At 35.6% G+C, this 24,128-nt stretch overlaps 1 protein-coding gene across 1 annotated transcript in view; it reads left to right on the top strand.

The window, feature by feature from the left end:
* The window catches only part of LOC128867177 (uncharacterized), an 84,069-nt gene that overhangs the window by 8,738 nt on the left and 51,203 nt on the right, over positions 1–24,128 (top strand). The window contains exon 2 of the mRNA XM_054108271.1: positions 12,297–12,715. Coding sequence (XP_053964246.1) covers positions 12,297–12,715 — 419 coding nt within the window. The remainder of the gene's footprint in view (positions 1–12,296; positions 12,716–24,128) is intronic.

Raw genomic sequence — 24,128 nt, 5'->3', positions numbered from 1 at the left:
ATTTTATTGCATTGTTTTTTGTCTTTGTGCACATTTGTTTTTTATTTGACTATTTTAAAGCAAATGGTGTGCAACTTAAATGGGTCAGAGAAGAAAAATGGAGGGCAAGGCAATTCACATATTTTTTAATTTTTTCGCAAAATCTTTTGTGCCTTTGTCCGAGCTTACTGTATTGAGTTGCTTTTATTGTTCGTTGGTTAATTGAGACTGAAGTGAATGATGGTAGAGGTAATTCGATTTAAAAAAAAATTTCTGAGGAAATAAAAAAAATGTAAGAAAATTAAGAAACAAATTAAAAAGCAAAGAAACAAAATCTTAAAAAAATGATATAAAAACCCTAACAATTTTTTTTTTTGAAGAAATATTAGATAAAGATAAATAAAAAGGTGCACTTTTATGGACGGACTATATTGAAGGTAATTTACTTTGATAAGAAAAGTGATCAAAGAAATTCATTGATTTTACAATTTTGTACTTTGGACGAATAATTAAAACTTTTTGAGAAATAATGGAAAAAAAATAATAATTTTTTTTGGAAAAATTTAAAACTTTTTTTTTTGTAATATTAAAAAATTAAAAAAGAATTTAAATTCTTTTGTTTTCCAAAATTGTGTACTTTGGAGGAATAAAAAAAAAAATTTTGGCAAAAATTCAAAACCATTTTCTTTCCTCAAAAAAATAAAAAAAATTGATTGAATTGAATTAAATTCTTTTGTTTTTTGTGTCCGAAATAATTGAATAAGTAAAGAATGAACTGTCGTTGGTTGTATATTAGGGACATTTTTTTATAAAAACAAACAAATCTGAAAAGAAATTTGTACAAAGTTTTTTTGTGAGAAATAATTAAAGAAATTAAAAAATGTTCCACTTTTATTGTATTTTTATACAAAATAAATTTTAAAAAATTCTAAATATTTTTTGTTTGAAGAAATAATTGGAGTAGTTAGAAAAAAGGGTCCAACTATGGTCTTTATTGATAAGAATTTTCTTTTACAAAAAAATGACAAAAAAAACATAGGAAAACCGAAAAAAGGACATCAAAGCGTATTTTTTTTGGGTTTAAGAAATAATTAAAAAAGGGGAAAAAGTCTGCATTTATTTTTCATTTTTTTATTTTTACACTTACACAAAATTAATTTAAAAAAATTAAAAAATTTTTTTTAAGCAATAATTGTTGAAGGCCAAAAAAGAGGTTTTCATTTATGGACTATACTGAAAACGATTTCCTATTACGAAAAAAAAAAAATTCTAAAAAAATTAATTAATTTGAAATTTTTTCTAGAGAAATGTGTGAATTTACTGATTATACTGAAAATAATTTTCATACAAAAAAGAAACAAAAAATAATTCTTTTTAAAGAAGTACTGTAGAAGGTAAGAAGAAAAGTATTCAAAAAGTAGTCTTTGCAAATTTAGACCAGAATAATTGGAACGTACGTTCGAATCTCGGTGAAATAGCAAAATGAAGAAAAAGCTGTTTCTAATAGCGGTCAGCCGTCGGCAGGCAATGGCACACCTACGAGTTTATTTCTGCCATGGAAAAGCTCCTCATAAAAAATGTCTGCCGTTCCGAGTCTGCTTGAAACTGTTGGTCCCTTAATTTGTGGAACTACATTACGACGCGCGCCGCACATAAGAGAAAGAGCTCGGTCAAACACCCAAAAAGGGTGTACGCGCTAATAGTACATATATATATAATTCGGCCAAAATCGCTAAGTGGTTATCGCGCCAATCAAGAAAAAGAGGTCCTTTACAAACTTACTCTTCAAAAACATTTTTTTTCCTGACCAAACCATGCATAATTGACCCCAATGTGGATGCGCAAGTGGTTAGCAAGTATCAACCAAGTTATAGTAATATTGCTTCAGAAAAAATTGTATGAGTGACTTTGCCTTTATACGGTTGTCCCCGTACATTTATCCTCTCACCTATCTGTTGTTTCTAACTAAACTAAATGGGTGGTGCCTTCACTCAATCATAATTTACCATTAAACATTGACCAAGCCTAGCCGCACTCAGGACCGAGATATGGCCTGACTTAATTTAACCATCCGTGGGAGTTTCATATAGTCCTAAAGTAGAAGATATACGAGTACCAGCGGTAAGCATTTGAGAAATTCTAAGCTCAGGGCTAGCGACCTGCCATCATTTACTGTCGAAGTAAATTCTGTAAGGTGCATTTCAAATAAGCTGAAGAATAATCCTTTTTTTATTACAATAATACCCTTTATTCCATGCAATCGCCTTCCAATTAGATATAAATGCTTTGAAATCAATTTGAGTGGGTACTTCAGATCACCAATCTGAATGTACTTCTGTGACTGCAAGACTTTTGCTTTCCACGTCAAATGCGTTTTTTATTCATCCAATATTTTTAAAAAGCTGGAGTGCAGAAGAGCTTAATTTGCTTAGTTTGCTGGTTCGGAAATGCTATTTTTGGTGAAAGAAGAACGGAAAAATAGAATTAGGTATCAATAAATAAAACAAACACACAAATATTTTTTATATCCTTGAAAATGCAAAAATAAATCAATACTCGTATTACCTTCACGGCTTTATTTTAGTACGTCTGAGCCCTGCCACTCTTCACTTTGCCTTGGCTTGGTGTGTAAGTCACATTCAAGACGCACAGTAAAGTGGATGGAATGAGCTTACTCTTCGTGGCTTTCTTTATACTGTTCTTGGAACTCTGTTTTTCTTAGTCAACTTAAATTTTAAAATTCTCGCCTCATGTAAATTTTGATTGGTTTTTGATGAGATGAAGCAAAGTTTTCATGGAAATTTCAATGGACGATGAAGTTAGGTTGGCTATGGTTATCAATTATGATTACATTTCATGTTTGCACTTCGATCTCAGGGTCCTTTGTGCCCCAGGTAAGTGGATAATCTTACACTCTAATTGCACCTAACATAGCAGTACCGCCTCTGTGAAAAAAATAGTACCAGATCATTGATAGGACAGATTAAGGAGCACATTTCATTCGATCTGAATACTCAGGACAATATAAATGATTTAGTTTTGTTTGGCAGATTCTGAAAATGGATTTATGGGCAAAATATGGGTACTATGGATAGATAGATTGCAACGTTTCTACACTAATGCTAAGCATTTTCGATCAAATATCCCTCAAGAATGGGGTAAACTTGGCTTTACCTTTATCGTGAAAAACCGATAAATTCCCGAAGAGTTCAAAACACACTTTTCAGTAGTAAAAACTTCCATCCATATTTACATAAATACATGGTTGTTTTTAAATATCAAAATCTCTCTTCTTCTCTTTTCTTTTAGTAATTTTTTAATCGCTCAAATGAGGAAATTGTTTACAATCTCGTATCATTGTTTCTATGCGTCGATATTTTTACAGGTTTTTAAGGTATCTGAAAACTTTCAAGCGGAATAAAAGAAAATAACTTCTTTTTTTAAATTAAATCACACTACCTAACTGATATTTTTTGTACTTAGACATATTCCATATAATATTCGCGACAATCAGCCCAAAGGCCATGCAGGTAAAACTACTACTTAGTTTGTATAATAAGTATTTTTAACACTCTACAATACTCTCATCATGTCCGTCCTAACGTATGGCGCAGAAGCTTGGACGATGACAACATCCGATGAAGCGACGCTTGGAGTGTTTGAGAGAAAGATTCTGCGTAAGATTTTTGGACCTTTGCACGTTGGCAACGACGAATATCGCAGACGATGGAACGATGAGCTGAATGAGCTTTACGCCGACATAGACATAGCGCAGCGAATAAAGATCCAGCGGCTACGTTGGCTGGGTCATGTCGTCCGAATGGATACAAACGCTCCGGCTTTAAAAGTATTCGATGCGGTACCAGCTGGTGGTAGCAGAGGAAGGGGAAGGCCTCCTCTGCGTTGGAAAGATCAGGTGAAGAAGGACTTGGCTTCACTTGGTGTGTCCAATTGAAGCCAGTTAGCATGAGAAAAAAACGACTGGCGCGCTTTGTTAAACTCGGCCAAAATCGCGTAAGCGGTTATCGCGCCAATTAAGAAGAAGAAGAATAAGTGTTTTTACTATTCAACCTTTTAAGAAAAAAAATTAAAATAAAATGTTTGAGGCAAACTAATATAATAAAAATTTTAAAGTCGTTTAGAAATATTACAACAAAAAAAGAATTATATTTATTTAAAAAGGTAAATTTCAGGATTTTGAAAGGTTTAGAGTAATTTCATAATTTTCACGGTGGCCACCGGCTATGGGTTGGTACGTGACTACCTTTCGGAGTTCAGAGAGAACATAGGTTCGAATCTCGGTGAAAGACCAAAATGAAGACAATTTTTTTGTAATAGCGGTCGCCCCTCGGCAGGCAACGGCAAATTTCCGAGTGTATTTCTGCCATGCAAAAGCTCCTCTTAAAAAAATATCTACCTGCGGAGTCGACTTAAAACTGTAGTTCCCTCCATTTGTGGAACAACTTCAAGACGCACACCAGAAATTGGAGGAGGAGCTCGGCCAAATAGCCAGAAAGCGTGTACGCACCACGGCATACTCACAATTTTCTAAACATTTTGAATAGAAAGAATTTTGATGGAAATTAGTCGGATATTTAAAAACTTTGCATAAATTTTCATGCTTGGAGATGGAGCAAAATGAATCAGCCTATGGGAAGAATAATAATTTTACAAATGGTGTCGTAAGTCATCCATATTTGAGACTTCTGAACAGTGAACAGCTGCATGGGGCGAGTAAAGGTCAAAATAAAGATTTCGGTCACGCAAAATATTTTTTTTTTATTTTGTAAGAAATGCATTCAAAAATTAAATTGGATGATCAATTTTGTGATTCCTTCTTTGATTATAAAAAAATATGAATTATATTCAAAACCTACCACTCGTTTCATTAAGCTTAGCCCGAAAAACTTGGCAGTGTTGTGGTGAAAGTTGAGTGAAATTGTTTTGGAATCGGAACCATTTCCAACATTTAAGCTATTTGTACGAGCAGTCGCATGGATGGTGGTTGAGTAGGAGCTGATGTCCATGGGGAGCCACTTTCAATTTATCGTTCAAAGTAATTTTTTTTTTATTGAAGTAAAAATTAGTCCCACAAAAAAAAAAGTGTTTGAGAAATGACGTATGACTAACACAATATTTAAGATCTATAAAAAAAATAGAAAGAATTGATGCAAACAAATATACAACTCCAAAAAAATTTGTAAAGAAAACGAGTTATATTTAAGACAAAATGATTTCTTAGAAGCTTTGAATAGGAAGTAATAAAGTACTTTCATATAATATTCACTTAAATATGTAATTAAGTGCAGATAGTGCAATCGCGCTTGCCCCTCCAAAAGCTCTCCTGCCTAATGAATGCATTTTATGCATTTGATTTCAAAATAAATCCAAGTACTCACATACATACAAAGAACCTTAGCTCCTGGTCACACACACACACACAGATGCATAAACATTCATTTCTCAGTATGCCTCAGCATTTCGCTGCATTTGTCGTAATTTAGTTGCCTTACCAGCGCTGCCTGCGTTTTTCCCCATTTTGCCGCACGTTGGCGGTTTTTAGCAAAGTACTGTTGCAGCATTTTAGGATGCCAAACTCACACCAACAATCATTAATTATATAGATAGAGTGCTTGAACATAACGAGGGCGTTAAAATCTGGAAAATTGCGTGCATTTGCAAATTATAATGGTGATGAGAGTGATGATAATGAGACAAAGCAAAAGCAGCGCAAGTACACACACACACACATGCGCGCGCCTTTACATTCATTTAAAAGGAAGTTAAACTGTAAATCAACACTTAACTGGCATAGAAACGGAGCAAGTGAGGAGGTAAAGAAAATGAAAGGGCGTGCAAAATGCAGTAAATTTTCGAAGTGCGCAGGTGGGCACTCATGCATAGATATACACATACACACACACTAACAAAAGGAGTGCGAGAAAGCGAAATGCATTGCTGCGAGTTTTAGGATGCTTGGTATTTGCGTGAAAAAGTTCTACTGTCCCGCATACATACACTTCAGTACATACATATGTATAAGCTCACACATATATACACGCATATGTAAGAGTGTTCGCGCTTAAGTAAATTTCCGTGCACTGCTCAGCTGGAATACCTTGCCACAAAATTAAGCAAAGCAGCAGCAAAAGTATGAATAGATTTTGCTTACATAGCCAAACTGCTGACATACCTGCGTGCATACTTCTGCATAAGTGCAAGCATACGAACGCAAATGTAGGTGTGTGCAACTGCGTACTCGCATTAAGAATAGTGAAATTAATTTTTGATCCAACGCGCTGCAGCTGGAGTGAAATCTTATTTGAGCATTGCGCTTTGGTGCGCAACATTTTTTCTTGCTGAAATATTTAATTCAATTTGTTGCCAGCGCTCAGCCGGTGAAAGCAAGATTGCTGCAGAATTGTTTTTTTCATAAAAAATAAGTGAAAGGAAATGCAATAATGGCGCACAAAGTGATTGTGGACGTTGAGGTAGGAACGCAATCAAAATTTAGTCCAGTCACGCAAATGCTGGTGGATCTGTGTAATTCCAGTAGATTGATTCACAAATTGCACTTGAAATTTTCTGGCTACATTATTCTCTAGGGTCAGCTACAGATAACAAGTGGACTAAGTTGTATACCAGTAAAATATTATTTTGACTTTGACTATCTTTCGCCGAACGAAGAACACTAAGCTTGCTGAGGTGGTGTCAACCGAACTTACAAATTCGGATCAAAATTAAAGTCGACAATAAAAGCAAAACTAACTTAAAATTCTTCATTTGAAAACGAAATATTCTTCATTGAAACAAAACTTTCGTAAAACCTCTTCAATAAAATATTTCAAAACTCTTATAAAATCTAAATTTTTCATTAAAAAATTAAAAAAAAAATGAAGTGAGAAAATATTAAATCATCTTCTCTTTTTATATATAAAAATGGATGTTTGTCTGTATGTCTTCGATGAACTCAAAAACTACTGGACCGATTATTATAAAAATTGGTATATACATATATGTATTTTTCCACGGAAAAGATTTGGAGAATATGCTCATTGCTGCCACTCGCCACCAGGTGGCGCTGCAGAGTAGCAACTTCTGCCCCGTTCAACCGATTTTTTCGAAATAAACATTATTGATTTTGTTTATGGTTAATGGTTTAAAATGAATTGAATATTTGTGTACTGATTTTTCTTTAAAGCTATTTTTCTTAAATTTACTTTAGTTGTTGGCTTAGCAACGTGCGCCGGGTACAGCTAGTTTTATATAAAATCTAAACAATTTCATTAATAAATTAATAACAAATTAAGTAAAAAATATATTAAAAATAAAAAGGAATTAATATTTTTCACGTACAAATTTTAAAGTCTTCATAACAAATTTCACAAAATTAGCAAAACCATGTATGAAAACTAAAAATTTTTTATAAAATAAAATTTAATTAAAAAATCTCCAAAAACACATTGAATCAATTTATATGAAATCTAAAATTTTTCATTAAACAAATTTTTTAATTTTTAGATTAAGTAAAAAAAGATTAGAAGCAAAGAGTATTTAATATTGTTCAAATAAGAACTCTAAAATTTTAATAAAATATTTCTCAAAACGAACAAAAAATGTAATTAAAAAAATTATAAAAAATTTCGAATGAACATTTTTCTTAAAAAAAAATATTTCATAAAAAATTCTTCAATAAAACATTAAAAAAATGTTTTTATAAAATGAAAAATTTTTCATAAAAAAATAAAATAATAAATTTTAGAAACAGAAAGTATTCAATATTCTTTATATAAACTCTGTACAAAATTAAAAAAGAAAATTAAGTTCAAAAAAAATTATTTCATGAAATATTTAAAAAATTACCAAAAAGATATAATTGAAAAAAATTATAACATTTTTCATATTATAATTAATTATAAAATTATAAAATTTTTCAAACCATACATTTTTTATAAAAAACATTAGAAGAAAAAAATCTTCAAAAAATATTAAATAAGTTTATATAAAATTTAAAATTTTGCATTACACAATTTTTTTCTTATTTCGATTAAGTGGAAAAAGGCCAAAGGCAAACATTATTGAATACCTTTCAACTTCAAAATTAAACTTTCACGAAATATTTCACAAAATTAACAAAAAAATGTAATTCAAAAAAATATTTATATAAATTTTCATATCAAAACTAAAAATTTTTCATTAAAAAAATTTGTATATGAAAACGTAACATTTTTCTTAAAACAAAAAAATGTACAGAAAATTTTTCAATAATGTACAAAAATTACTTATAAAATTTAACATTTTTCAGAAAAAAACTGCATCATAAATTTCAAAAACCAAAAGAATTGTTGGTGTGAGCTCAGAGCTGTTAGGAAATATTTGATAAAAGAAATAAAAACAAATTTTTTTTTTTTTTAATTTTAACATGAAAATGTAATGTTTTTGCTGAGTACCTCGAAGGCATCTTTATGCCATATGGCACTTTGAGCGCAGCCAGAATGCAGCCATTTAACTATGAAACTGATGCCGAAATTCCCCTTGTTACTTATTCCGAATTGCTTGGCGAAATAAATCAAAAAAGGCGCCTGTGTATGACCTTATTCCTGCCGAAAGGATCTAAAACAACTTCAATAATGAACGGCACATTCAAACTGCATTACATCTCTATATATTGGAAAAATGCTGAAATAATTATGTTTAATAAACCAGGCAAGCCAACGCATGATGTCACGTCTTATCGGCCTATCTCGCTTCTACCAATCATATCAAAACTGATGGAAAAACTTTTAATCAAACGTTTCAACATAATTATTAAGCAAAGAAATATAATACCAGTACATCAATTTGGTTTTCGCACAAAACATTCTACCATTGATCAAGTGCACAGAATTACTCGCATCATTGAAAACGCCTTTGAGAAAAAAAGTGTGCTCTACTGTCTTTCTGGACGTGTCTAAGGCGTTTGACAAAGTTTGCTACGGTGGGCTCCTCAACAAAATAAATGCGCTTCTATCAACACAATATTTTAATATTCTAAAATCGTACCTATCGGATCGTTTCTTCCGAATAAAATACGAAGACACATATTCCGAACTTAGGAAATTAAAACTGGCGTCCCACAGGGCAGCGTGCTGGGGCCAATTCTCTATATTATTTTCACATGTGATTTGCCTAATGACACAAACTGCTCCACAGCCACTTTTGCTGACGACACAGCCATCTTGTCGGTAGGAGAAACCCATATTGACTCAATCAAAAACCTTCAAATTTATTTAAATAAAATCTCAGAGTGGACCATTAAATGGCGCATAAAACTAAATGAAACAAAATCGGTTCTTTTAGACTTTACAGAGAAGAAAATCTGCCAACGCCAAGTATTTAGATATGACACTACATAGATACCAAGCTTAGATGGAATGCTCACGTTAAAAGAAAAAAGAACAGTTAGAGATCAGGTTTAGAAATATGTACTTGCTTATGGGCAACCAATCAGCCTTATCCCTGTACAATAAAATTCTTGTATATAAGCAGGTGCTTAAACCAATTTGGACCTATGGGATCCAGCTATGGGGCTGCTCAAGCTCAACCAACAAAAAATCTCTACAAAGACTTGAAAATAAGGTACTACGATGCGCGGTTAATGCACCTTGGTACGGCCGCAACACCGATATCGAACACGACCTTGGCATAGAATCAGTTGCCACTTCGATCAACATAAACGCCAAGTCTCATATGGAAAGACTACGTCACCATGTAAATAGCGAAGCTTGATGTTGATGTTCTTCATATAAAAAGTTTAAACCTTTCGTAAAATATTTTATAAACAAACATAACTGAAGAAAAAAATGGAAACTTTTCATAAAAAAAGTATCATAAAACAATTCTCCAGTAAATAATTAAAAAAAATTTATGAAATTTAAATTTTTTTATTAAAAACAAAAAACAATAAAATTAATTAAAAAAATACTCAAAACAAAAATGATCTAATATTCTTCATAAAAAATTAAAAAAAAAATTGGTATATGGAAACTAAAAAGTTTTAGTTTAAAAATTGGTCAAGAAAATATTAAATATGTTTGAAAATTTAGAATTCTTCATAAAAAAATTTAAAAAATTATTAAAAGCAAAAATTATTTAATATTTTTCACTTATAAATTTAATATATATATAATAAAATATTTCGCAAAATTAACAAAAAAGATAACAAAAAAAATTTATTACAAAATTTATAAAGTGATTACATAAAAAACTAAACATTCTTCAATTAAAATAATAATTTAAAAAAGATTAAAAAGTTGTATATAAAGTATACAATTTTTGACAAAAGAACTAAGTACGAAAGATTCAGAACGAAAAATAGTTTACATATGTCATGAAAAAATTTAAAGTTTTTATCAAATGTTTCATAAAATTAGCGAAAAAACATAATTTAAAAAAAAGTGAATTGTTTATATGAAAGATAAAAATTTTTCAATGAAAAAAATTTCATAAAAATTCTTCAATAAAGTAGTTGTATGCAAAATCTAAAATTTTCATAAAAAAGTTTAAAAATAATAGGCAAAAAAAGACACGAAACAAAAAGGATTTAACATTCTTAAAATTAAACATTTTAAAGCTTTCATAAAATATTACGATACAATTTTTCATATGGAAACTAAAAATGTTTGATTAAACATATTTTTCATAAAAAAAATTCTTCAATAAAAAATTTAAATTTTTTTTATAAAATCAAAATTTTTTTATAAAAAAAAATAAAAAAATGAAGTAAAAAGTAGCATTAGCAAAAGGTAGCATTTAACATTCTTCATATAAAAGTTTAAAGTTTTCATAAAATGTTTCACAAAACTATTAAAAAGAAGCAACTTTTTTTAAGTTATAAAATTTTCCATGTACTAAATTTTGGATTTAAAATGAAAACCTTCCCAAACTATAATTATCAGTTCCTAGTGAAAATAAAACAAGGAATTCAAGCTATGGCGAGACTGATGGCTCAGGCCGATTTCCTACTTTTTCTAAGCTTGCGCTTTTATTTCTATGGTAACAAAAACACTTGAAAAAGATTATCTTACTAATGGCTGCTATACTGGGTTTTGTATTTTTGGAAGCTGCAGTTATATTAAATCACCAATGGCCACATGTGCTTTATATGTAAGAAAACGAATGGAAAAATAGTCAAAAATTAACTCGATTTTTAGCGACTTCAAACTTCCACACTGTACTGTAAAATTGCATACCCGGAAGTTCTGTAAATATTCTAATTGGGTTAGGTTAGTCAGGTTGCCAAAATACTCGGTGGCGCTAAGACCCATTGTGGTACCTGCATCTGTTTTTCCTCCCCTAACTAAGTTGCTTACACCACTTAGTTTTTTTTAAGAGGGTAACTAGTCCTTCCCTCTAATTAAAAAGTAGATAATTCTGTGGGCGAGCTTTTCCATTTTTTTTAATTTTTGTGAATTTTGTACCGGTTTGGAACTTCGATTTATAAGTTTTTTGTTAGGTTATGAACAATATTTTTTATAAAAAGTTAAGCATGAAAAATTTTGCGAATGCTGTAAAAAGTTGAGTCGATTTAATTATGTGACCGCCAACCACTCGGGTTACTGTGCGCATAGCTCAATTAGTATTACTTCTTTTCATTTTTACCAAAAAAATATTCTTGAAAATACTAAACTAAAACTAAGTTAATTTAATTATAATTTTTATGTTTAATTCTTTTGTTTCCCTCTACTTTTTCTTAGCTCTGGCTCTCTCTTCTACTTATTTAAATTTTTATTTTCTTACTGTAACATCTTCCGTTTCCGCGTTCTCTGAACTGCTTTGATTTCAGCATCTTCCTTGCTTCTTCTGAATTTCTTCAGTCACCGACGGGCACTGACCTCAATGTCACGCACCTCCACTTGTCCCACCAACTGCTTAATTATTTCTATTGTCTTAAGCGGTCAGGATAGCATCGCCTCATGCTCGCCTCATTCGTGTCGGCTGCTTTGTAAAAGCCATTTGCGCTATTTGAGTAATTTACGTAATTCTTCACCATCTCTAATATGCCTTTAGCCTTTCTAATTTTATGCCTTCTCCGCATTTCTTATTCTTTCGATTCCCTCCACTTTTGCTACGCTCGCGCAACTCTGTAATAGATTTTTAATTGTGCACTTTGAATAAAAGCTTGAGCTTCAGCGCGCTGCTTAATTAATTTATTCTTATTCATTCATTCAATATGCGGAATACACTTAAACTTTCAGCGCGCTTTGACTCCCTCGCCCCCTCCGTCTCTCTCTCGTATACACACTTTCTCACATTGTTTTACCCTGTCTTACTTGCAGGTCGCACACACGACTCATCCTACGCGCTCTATCACATCGGCCAGCAGGCCTCAGCGGGCGTTAAGCAATTCACCGAAACAGGCAAGAGTGATTTGCTAGACAGTGTTACTGGTGAACAGCAACAACAACAAATGCACCAACAACAACAATTGCTTCAACAACAAAATGCCGTTAACGGAAATTCATTTGGCGGCTTTGTATCAACGTCCACAGCGACCACGATGAAGGGTAGTGGCGGTAGCGGTAGCGGATCTGCTGGCGGACGCAGCGTTTTCGATGAGTTCAACATACCGGCAGTGTTAGTGGGCGATGGACGCCAAGAGGCGAAATTCTTTGTGGACAGCAATCACAGTCTGGTGTCACTAATGACGCGCATTGTACCATCGCCCGATTGGTTTATCGGCGTCGATTCGTTTCAGGTAAGTGGATGGTAGTACTTTTAAGAAAATTAATGGAGTAGGAGGTGATTCGTGTTTTTCAAATGGCGTTAATTAAATGGGTGCTTGCATGAGAATGAGTAGTGTAGACTAGTTGAAGGCTGAAGAGGATTTTGAGCCGCTGTTTGATTAGTGAAAAGAGAGAGGAGGTAAATTTGAGTAGGATTTGCAAAACTGCTTGGATTAAATTATGTTAAATAAAGAAAGTGTTGATGTCGCTTCCTATAGGGAATTTTCAAATTAGATTTTTTTTTAACTTTATTAGCTTAGACTTTACCACATCTGCTAGCAAAAACGAAGGGGTATAACGGTTGGCGGCCGCCGTAGCCGAATGGGTTGGTGCGTGATTACCATTCGGAATTCACAGAGAAATCGTTGGTTCGAATCTCGGTGAAAGCAAAATTAATAAAAACATTTTTCTAATAGCGGTCGCCCCTCGGCAGGCAATGGCAAACCTCCGAGTGTATTTCTGCCATGAAAAAGCTCCTCATAAAAATATCTGCCGTTCGGAGTCGGCTTGAAGCTGTAGGTCCCTTCATTTGTGGAACAACATCAAGACGCACACCACAAATAGGAGAAGGAGCTCGGCCAAACACCTAACAGAAGTGTACGCGCCAATTATTTATTTTTATTTATTTATTTATAGCGGGTGGCACCAACGCATGTCTCGTCTGATCGGTAAAGGTTTTGGGACTTCAATTAAATCTTCTTTGGATAGATTTGTATCATATAATAAACTTCAAGCAACCAGCTAAACCACTAGATTGCATGCGATTCAGATCTGTAAGAGACTTTAGATTTCGACATTCTAAAATTGTTGACCATTTTTGTGTAAACTCCGGTAATAAAAAAAGCTATTATAAGATCTCTTATCACCTGTGCATCAGTGGTCTGATCGAGTAGACTCTCTCTTTCGTGGAAGTCAGGAGGATCTTATCGAGACTAGAACGCACTGTGACCATCTATTGTACCAGAGTTTTTCCTACTACTTTCGGCCCGGTATTAGATGCTCTGGCTGGTAGTCTATCATCACTTGATTTTTTCTTTCAAGAAGAGCCCTATAGCCTGAAACACAATGAGAGTTGGTACGGACACTATACTGCATTGGATAACAGAGAACGCATGGACTTCGATCCAATAATTCTATCCCTTGACTTCATGCCATCTAGAGTCGTGCTTAAAAAGATATACAGGATGGTGCTGCCAAGACTCAATTGTAGTCAAACTCTGAAAATGAGCCTGGCAAACAGCGTTTTCGCATTTTCCGAACGCCTCCATTACCGAGCTCTGTTGACTACATGGAATCTAGCGAAACAAAACTACACTTTGCGCTTGGAATGTAAGCATCTGTGTTTCAAGCGGAGGTGTATGCTGTTAAAGAAGCGATGAACTTTGTTGTGGAAAAAAGGGAGGGAGGTAGATCTGTGGAGGCAGATATGTACCTGCAGCGACAGCAAAGCCGCGCTCATGTCCTTAGACAGCCCTCCAACCACTTCAAGGCCGGTTGAGTCCTGTAAATCTAGGCTGAACTATGTCGGTAGACATAATAGCCTGATGCTAACATGGGTCTCGGGTCACGTGGGTTTCGCGGGTAACGAGACTTCTGACTCTTAGCTAGAATGGGCTCTGAGATTAACATCTTTGGGCTAGGGCACTCCCTTCTGCAGCCATCGAGGCCACGGTTAGCACGCGGGTTACTTCAACCCACAAACAAGCTTGGCAGACTGAGAGAGGCTGCAGATGGACAAAACTGATGTTACCTGTTATGTCAGAGCGGCTGTCGCAGAACCTCCTGTCATTAAGCAAAAGGAACTGCAGACAGCTGGTGGGACTGATGACGGGCCACTTTCTATGGGCGAAGCACATGGAAAGGTTGGGCATCTCAGACAGTGTACTCTGCCCTCTCCTCTGGAGAGGAGGATGAGACGGTGGACCACTTTCTGAGCATCTGCCCGGACTTCGCTCGAATCAGGCTCGAAGTCTTTGGCAATGATGTGTTAAGAAGCGACCACCTTGGCTCCTTGGCTCTACGAGATCTACTCAGATTTCTTCGGAGGTCGAGTAAATTTAAAGAAAATTAAAAAGGGAACCCGAGTGCAGTACAATGGACTTAATGTTGTCTGAGTGCTGTGCTTGCTAGTTGTCCCGCCAAAAACAAAAAATATATAAACCGCACTACCCAACAGTTTTAATTTGAAAAAATGTTCTCACAGGAAGCACTGAGAGAGCGTAAAGGGAAACTTTACGGACCTGGACTACGGATGTGGTGCCTAATTCACCGGTAGCGGGAAGATACGCAACATATGTGACCGGAACAGAAGAGCTCACACTGTTGCGGCTCTCTGACTGGTGCAATGCCTTTTCGCCCGTATTAAAAGCAATAAGGGAGGCTCGCGTGTCCAAATAGACTATAACAATTTACTACTCGCAAGCTGGATTAAAAACACTACTGCACCACAACACTTCTTCAACAGAGAATGTAGGAGGTCCTTAAACGAGCTGGCTACAAGCGTGCAACAAATGTAGTTGGAGTCCTCAGACACGGAGATATTCATAGTTACTGCGCCGCTGATGAGCTGGAAGGAAAAAAACTAGCCAACAATTAGTTAAATCTGCGCATGGCAAGCGCACCTCTACATTCTCATGAAAACGTCTGGTTAACTTGGCTTTCAGTGAAATATAAAACAACAAATGGGCCAGGGAAGTCTATATACTGGCATACAAGACAACTCCTGCCAAGGATCCATGAAAAAATGTCTTAATCTTAATCTTGGTTCACAGTTTCTCCATTGGTTTAGTGATCCCTATCGATGCAGCATTCTGTCTCATGTGAGTGGATGGAAAACGTATGACCTTCTCTTCAATTCAGAGTGGAAAACATAAAATATTGGCCCTTATTATGAGCAACATTCGATCTTCGACTGAAGTCGAAAATGCTGATCGAACGAATTTTCATTTGGTGCTCATTCGCTGCAGAATAGGACTATTGTGAATTTCGATCGGTCGACGCATTTACAATGGATAATTTTTTCTCAGCTGATATAGCAAATCAAAATAAAAGAAAAAGCGATTGGATTGAAATTCTTTGTTAACAACATTTTTAATAGTTAAAAAAAGTATTTTTTGTGAAAATCATTACAACGGAGTTGTGGTTCGACAATTCGTCGGACGATGAAAGATTAGTGGAACTAGCTAGGAGTAGAAAACGGTTGAGGGACGCAACCAGCCCCCTAGAAATGGTTTCCACTCAGTAAGTTTAGAATTTTCAAAATGTGTTGACGTAGTTAGTATTACGGAAATTTCTTCACAGATTTTTAAAGAACTTTAGATTATCTAAAGAGGCGTTTATGAACCTTCTATCCAGTACAGAAAACTAGTTGCAGCAGTGCACCCGAGCCATATCCATTCAAAATATTTTAAAGCTAGCAACAGTTCTGCGATTTTGTGCTCAGGGATCGTTTCAATTGAGCATTGGTAATGAAGGTGTGCTAGGACTTGCTCGACCCACAGTGTCTGTTGTTCTATCGGAAGTAATAAAGGACATACAACAAACAACTTGCTAAAGCGAGAAGTATCATTGAGAGAACAATTGGAGTCTTGAAAAACCGATTTAGATGTCTGTTTCAGGCAAGAGCTCTCCACTATTCTTCAAAAAAAAGCAACACAAATTATTAATATGTGTGCAGCTTTGAACAACACTTGTCTGTTTTACAATGTTCAACTTCCGGATGAAGAGTTATCCGATGAGACCCTCAACGATGATGCTGGAGTTATTGAAGCGAAGTCAAATAACAGAGAAGCAGAAAACATAAGAATTGAAATTCTTATAATATTATAGAAAAAACTAAAAAGTATTAAATAAAAACCTTTACGCCAAAGTTTCTTTTTTATTTTTGTTATAAATTTTCTTTACTCAAATATTCGTCATTTGAAAATAAAATATGTACTTCGGTTCCTCTACGTATTTTAATTTAATACAAACATCACAAAAAAAAACATTATTAACCTTAATCCATTTTGCTGCCGTTCTAACTGGTGGTACCAAGCAATACAGCTCCGTTGTAAACTCCTCCCACTTTTTTGCTGCTTGAACTTCGGTGCACATCCATTTTGCGAATTGTGGATTATCTTCCATCAATGCAACCATCCTTTCTTATTGCTGTTTGGTACTCACGACTTTCAACCTGCATAAAATTAACAAAATTAGTATAAGTTTATTATTTGGTTACTATAAAACAATAAATAATCACAACTTACATTTTAAAAATTTTTTCCACAATACGCTACACAATCGAAAGCAAAATTGCATTCGACTCTAAATTCGGTATACAACGAAAATTTCGACAGGGCTGCACTGCTCATAATACCAAATTGACACTCGATAACCAGCGAATATCGAAGATCGAATCCAACTCATAATAGGGGGCATTATCTCTGCTACTGACCCGCTCAGACTAAAACGTAATAATCCTGTATTAAAAAAGATTTTTCTTAGTGTCTTCAGATTTGGACTTAATGGCCATTCGAAATTTTCAGCACATCTTTCGATTTAGCTGGAGGGAGCAGTATTTCCAAGTTAACCGATTGCTACAAGTTAGAGGCTCCTCGAATGCGTCCGCTATGAGACAGATGTTGTGGAAGGCTCTTGGGCTAGATGTTTATTTGAAGGCGGCATCCTCCCGCCTTTTTGATGCAGTGTATGATCTTGAAGTTTGTTAATAAGAGGAGTTTAGAACCCATTTAAAAGCTCCACTAAAGTCTGATGGAGCAGCCGCTGTTTATTCGGCACTGCTTATTTGTTATTTCTAACTTATTTGCAGTTAACCTTTATACTTAGAAGTATTTACCCCGTCCAGTAGTCTGCAGCTTGGCTTCCAGAGAAAATATTTCCGTTACATGCCGGCTATGACTCGTCCGGTAGCCTGCAGCTTGGCTTCCAGAGAAAATATATCCGTTACATGCCGGTTATGACCCGTCCGGTGCCCTGCAGCTTGGCTTCCGGAGAAAATATTTCCATTACATGCCGGCTATGACCCGTCCGGTAGCCTGCGGCTTGGCTTCCAGAAAAAGTATTTCTGTTATATGCCGGCTATGACTCGTCCCGTAGCCTGCAGCTTAGCTTTTATGGAAAATATTTCTGTGATTCGACACTTGCGGTTCTGACCGGCGCTCTAGCAAATAATAATAATAATAATAATAATAATAATAATAATAATAATAATAATAGTAATATAAAAATATAGAAAATTGTACATCTGGTATGTTTTCAAAGAGAATTTAACTTTTGATTTTCTTATTTGCCATTTTCATATTAAATCAATTTAATTTTTCAATCTGAATGTGAGACAGAAAAAACTTGGAACACATAACTTTACCTATAATAAGTAATCACTTCCACGGCATGGCTTAAAGATTTATTTTCGAAAACCAGCGTAAAACGCAAACCATTGCTTTCAAACTTTAGCTGTCGAGTTTTGCCTAAATTCAGGGAACTTTATGCTACACCTTGTACGTAAAATATCTCACACATCTGTATATACCTACGCATAAGACAAGCGTGCATCATAAGTGTGCTCTGAAGCGTTATTGTTGCATGCCACACAATATATTCGTATGCGCTGGCAATTTTCGGTCGGTCCACTCAAAAGTCAAACCAATTTATTAGTGGCGATATTAATGCATTCACCGCATAAACCGCAACCGTTTGTGGCTGTCGACGCGCTGAGCTGATTATTGATGTAAAATAGTGGTGGGTAGCAGCCTACACTCTCCGGAAGCAAATTGCATGCAACCCCAGTGGCTAAATATACAGCGACAATGTCATTAAGATTATGTTGAAGTGTACTGTGGCGCAGCCTGGTTGACAGAGGCGGAAAGGACAAACAAGAGCAAGAACAACAGCAACAAGCGTGTGAGACAAACCAATCAAATTAAATGCAATGTGACAGTTAGAGCGGGCGAGAAGAGGTGAGATGTAGAGGGTGAATATCATTGTAGACGAAGATGGCAATAAGAGGAGCCATGTAAATGGGCGCCAAAGCAATAGGCTGCAAGCTCACAAGCCAGTGAAGTAACTGCTAATACCCTGACCGAGGAAGTTTTGTAGTTGGTGAGCCGAATAGGATGGAGGTACATTGATTTTTCGAAATTCAGGAGCAAAACCAAAAAAAAAACAAAAAACAAATTCAAAAAAAAAAGACAGAAAAGCAAATAGCATAAATGTCTGCAACCGTCAGTCACACTTAAAGCCAACGCATTACCATTTTTCCCCCTAACAACTTAGCTATCAACAAGCAGCGAGTCGCTCTACTACTCATCTACTCAGCTACTCCTCACCACAGCGCTCATTTGTGTAGTCATCATTATCTGGCTTGCTAGCTTTTCGCTTTTATGCTGATGTTTCTTGTAATTTTTATGACATGCAATAAAAACAGCAACAACGCTGTCTGAATTATATGTCTAGAATGTCATCAATAGCTTTCATCTCCAATTGCTTTCGATTTGTATTTGGATTTTGATTTCAATTTGATTGCTGCTGACTGTGAATATGTAGATGTGCTCGTCTGTCGGCGCTGCGTTCATGTAGACTTCAGCTTTACGTAGCAACCAGCTCCCTGTCAATACACATTTTCAGAAGTTTCATATACCACAACCCCTCTAAATTGACCACAGTCAAATATTTTATTTGAATCGCCCTAAATTAATGTCGCTTTTGGCTCTATTTCAATCTCTCTCTCTCTCTCTGTGTTCATTATTTTCCTTTCTTCATTCTTCCTCTACTGCGCCTGCCACACTCGTACTACGCTCGCTCAATCTTTCTGCGGTTCATATCACTCTAGCTAATGCGATTTGTGCCGATTTGCATTAATAACATTGACATTAAAGCTTTTTGTGTCTGTATAGCATACACTTAGGCGCATTCAGATAGCAACTCAGATTGCTGTAGTCGCTGGCAATGAATATCATTTTCGATAGTCTTAAGCTGACGGCAATGCTTTTCCAATTAATGGGCCGCGCGCATATAAACACATACATACATACATTGCCACATTCAAATTGAAACTCAATTATCAGCTTGTGAGGAAGGAAATATATTTAATGTATTTACCTTGTAAATATGTTTGCGCTTAAAAGTATGCTTTGTCATGTTGCTTTATGCGTTGTTTGATTCTCGCATTTGAAATAAGTAATGAAAAATTATAGAAAAGGAAAGTAATTCGATTGCTTATTTGCGCGGTAAATACAATTTTCTTCTTTTCTGGTGATTTTCGAAAAGTTTTTTACAAGTGGCGCTTGTAGGTATGCTTCAATTTTAAGCACTAAGCCGTAATTTAGATGGAAGTGGGAGTGGCAGTATGAGGGAGTAGGGTTGGTAAGTTGGCTCTCGGTTGGTTTTCCATTTAAAACCTTTAAAGAGATATACAGTCACTCACACCTTATTTGATACATAAACGATTTTTTTGTAAAATGTTCTGTATTTCAAAATATTTTGCGAAATATAAAAATACAATTTCGTTGGTTGAAACTTGTGCAGGGAAAAGCGATACTAAAGAGTGATTTTTTAAAAGCTATAGGAAAATTTTTCAAAAACACACACGTAAAATTCGGAATAATGCATGCAGTTGTTATTTAAATCGATAGTGCAGTCCATATAATTTAATGTTTAAAGATTATTTCCTGCTAATGTTGACCGCGACTGCGCTTCAAATGGCCCAATTTCTTTCTATTTCTCTCTCTTTCGAATGTTTCGGTCGGTATCTCACATATAAATGCATTAATATTGTCTTCCCATGCGGTTATTGAAGCAGGCTTGTCTGAATAGACATACGCTTTAACATAGCCCACAAAAATAATCTAAAGGCGCTATATCGCATGATCTGGGTGGCCAATTGACAGGTCCCGAACGTGAAATAAAATGTTCACCGAACTCGCCTCTCAACAAGTCCATTGTTACGCGTGCTGTGTGGCATGTGGCACCACCTTGCTGAAACCACATGTCATGCAAGTCAAGCTCTTGCATTTTGGCAAAAAAAAGTTGGTAGCGCTCACTATTCACAGTTACGTTACGAATCGCAGCATCTTTGAAGAAGTACGGTCCAATGATACCTCCAGCCCTTAAACCGCACCAAACTATGACCTTTTGTGGATACATTGGTAGCTCTTGCAATTCTTCTGGCTGATCTTCACTCCAAAATCGAGAAGTCTGCTTATTTACGTACCCATTGGTCCAAAAATGAGCTTCGTCGCTGAACACAATTTTTCGACAAAAAAGTGGATCTTCGGTCAACTTTCCAAGAGCCAATTTACCAAAAATTCTGCGTTGCGGTAGGTCGTTCGGCTTCAATTCTTGCACCAGCTGTATTTTGAAAGGCTTCACACCTAAATCCTTTCGAAAAATTTTTCCACGTTGTTGAGTAACAGAGGCCCAATTGCTGCGAACGGCGACGAATCGATAATTGATGGTCATCATTAAGACTGGCCGATACAGCTGCGATATTTTCTTCAGTTCGCACTCTACGTAAGCGTGTTGGTGGTTTGATGTCCAATAATGTAAATTTGGTTCTAAATTTAGTCACAATAGCTCGAATAGCCGCTTCAGTGGGTCGATTAAACTTGCATGCGTTGGAACCAATTGTCGAAGCACTTTTGCCAGTCTGAATGAGGTACCTCCAAAACATGCATTCTGAATGCCGCAACCGCTTCTTCAGGTGTCGAAAAACGTTGACCTCTCAGTTTGTTTTTTACGTACGGGAATAAAAAGAAGTCATTCGGTGCCAAGTCAGGACTATACGGCGGATGACCCATTAATTCGATGTTTTGGGTGCTCAAAAATGCAGTTGTTAGAGCCGATGTGTGAGAGCTCGCATTGTCCTGGTGAAGAGTGATCCGTCTTTGGCGATTGGTTTTCCTAATTTCTTGGAAGACAACTGGCAAACAAATGGTTGTGTACCACTCAGAATTTACTGTTCTGCGTTGTTCTAGTGGTACGGTTGCGACATGTCCAGTTTTTCCGAAAAAACAGGCGACCATTTGCTTGGAAGTGGTTCGTGCGCGAACAACTTTTGTTGGATTTAGCTCATCTTGAAACACCCATACAGTCGACTGCTGTTTACTTTCGAGCTCATACGCGTAAATCCATGATTCATCACCTGTCACGATGTCATAGACGTGTTTCGAAGCCCCACGATCGTATTTTTTGAGCATTTCCTTCGACCCATCGACACGAGCCTTTTTTTGAGCGATTGACAAATTGTGTGGGATCCAACGCGAACAAATTTTTTTGACAGTCAAATGTTTATGCAATATTGAATGTATGCTGGTCCCACTAATGCCTAAGATTGTCTCAATCTCACGATAGGGCACATGACGATCTTGCAATATCAGTTCGCGCACAACATCAATGGTTTGCGGAACAACAACTGATTTTGGACGACCTTCACGAAATTCGTCTTGGAGTGAACTATGACCACGATTGAATTCACCATACCATCGATAACCACTGGTCCTTGATGGAGCTTCATCGCCAAAAAATTAATAAAGTTCATCCATGCAATGTTGCTGAGTTAATCCACGTCGAAAGTTGTAAAAAATAATCGCTCGAAAATGTTCACGATTTAATTCCATTTTTGGGCCGCGATGAATCTTTTAAGTTACTGTAAACAACACAAATAGCGCTGGTATTTCAAAACGTGCTGAGTATGTAAAAGCCAAAAAATGTCAAACTTTGCGATACAGCTGTCAGTTGCCAGATTACAACACCAGGGTTGCCAAATCCCGAAATATAAAGGGCACCCCTCGTAGCACTTTGACTTTAAAGTCCGTTTCTTTGTCAAGAATCATATGTTTAGCTATCGCTTACCTCGTGTATGTCTGCGTGCATTAATGCCTATTGTATATCACTGATTGCTGACGAAATTCCATCCCACGCATACTTTGAAGACGTCATGATGTCGACTATGTTTCCTAGTAATATCAGATCTTCTGATAGTGCAGCTAAATTGCCTCGGATAGTTGCAAATCATAAGCGTATGAAAAACACATGCCTTGCATCTTCCTCTGCGAGTCACGTATCCTAAGGCGATGTAAGTACTTTTGGAAACAACCATGACCTGTCAATAATTGTGTTAGGTGGTAGTTAAACTCACCTTATCTTCGATTTAGCCATATCGCAATGTTTGGGATTAGCTTATGGGTCCACCTTCCCTTTGTGGAGTTTTCCCAATGTTCTTGTCACTTGAGTAAGGATATAGCCTTCTCTGTTTTTATGACCGTTGCTATGTTAGTTCGACCCTGCTCTTTTAGCGCATACACTCTTGCTCGCTCTTCTGCCAATATATCGGCGGGCATCATGCCTACGATCACCATTGTAGCTTCGTCTGAGGTGGTCCAATAAGGTGTGAGTGACTGTATGTCCATTCCTATATACCCTACAAGACAGTGCTGAGCGTTTTTTCATATAGGTGAAAATATATTCACTGTACTTCAAATGGCAAGGCAACTCATTTATTTATTTATTTATTTATTTATTTATTTAATTAATTAATAGTCTAAAAATACAATATTTCTTACAGACTATGAAAACAGATTAATGCTGAATAAATTAATCAAAGTAAAATTAAACTTATAATTAACTAGTTTCAATTGTAATGAGTGAAAGAAAAAGAATACATTTTTTATAATTTACAGAAGAAGATTAGATTAATACTAAGAATTTAGTTCAGCAATTCATTTAGAACCAATTTGAAGTGATTCTTTGTGGAACAGAAATCCAGGCCAGTATGATTTGAAAGCGAATTAAAATCACCCAGAGTTCTAGAAATCGGAGCATTGGAAGCATAATTAGCTCGTGCCATCCCTAACCGGAAAAAATCATGATTCCGTAAACTTCGCTGAGGAATATTGAAATTGATTTTCTCGAGTAGCGATGGGGAGTCAATAACCCCGTTTATCAAATCGAAGAGGAAAGTAATGGAGAGAATAGTCCTTCTAATATCTAGTGATTTTAGATTTATAAGCAAGCACCGACTTTTATAGGATGGAATTGGATCAGTGAAATTTAAAGAACGCAATGCATAACGCACAAAAGCTTTCTGGACACGTTCAAACCTACTAATATGACAAGCATAATATGGTCTCCAAATAAAGACGGCATATTCTAACTTGGAACGCACCAGAGACGTATACAACAACTTTAGAGTATATGGATCAACAAAGTCTGAACTAAAACGTCGAATAAACGCAAGTACGGAATAAGACTTTGAAATAGTGTGATTTAAATGTTTTTGAAAAGAGAATTTAGAATCAAATACCACACCAAGATCAGTAATTTCACTTCGATGAGATAAGCTAGAACCACAAATGTGGTAGGAAGTGGGTATAAGAGAACAAGATTTAG

Source organism: Anastrepha ludens, chromosome 6 (assembly GCF_028408465.1).
Source record: "Anastrepha ludens isolate Willacy chromosome 6, idAnaLude1.1, whole genome shotgun sequence".
In the NCBI taxonomy this organism is placed as follows: Eukaryota; Metazoa; Arthropoda; class Insecta; order Diptera; family Tephritidae; genus Anastrepha; species Anastrepha ludens.
This window is presented reverse-complemented; position numbering and strand designations above follow the sequence as displayed.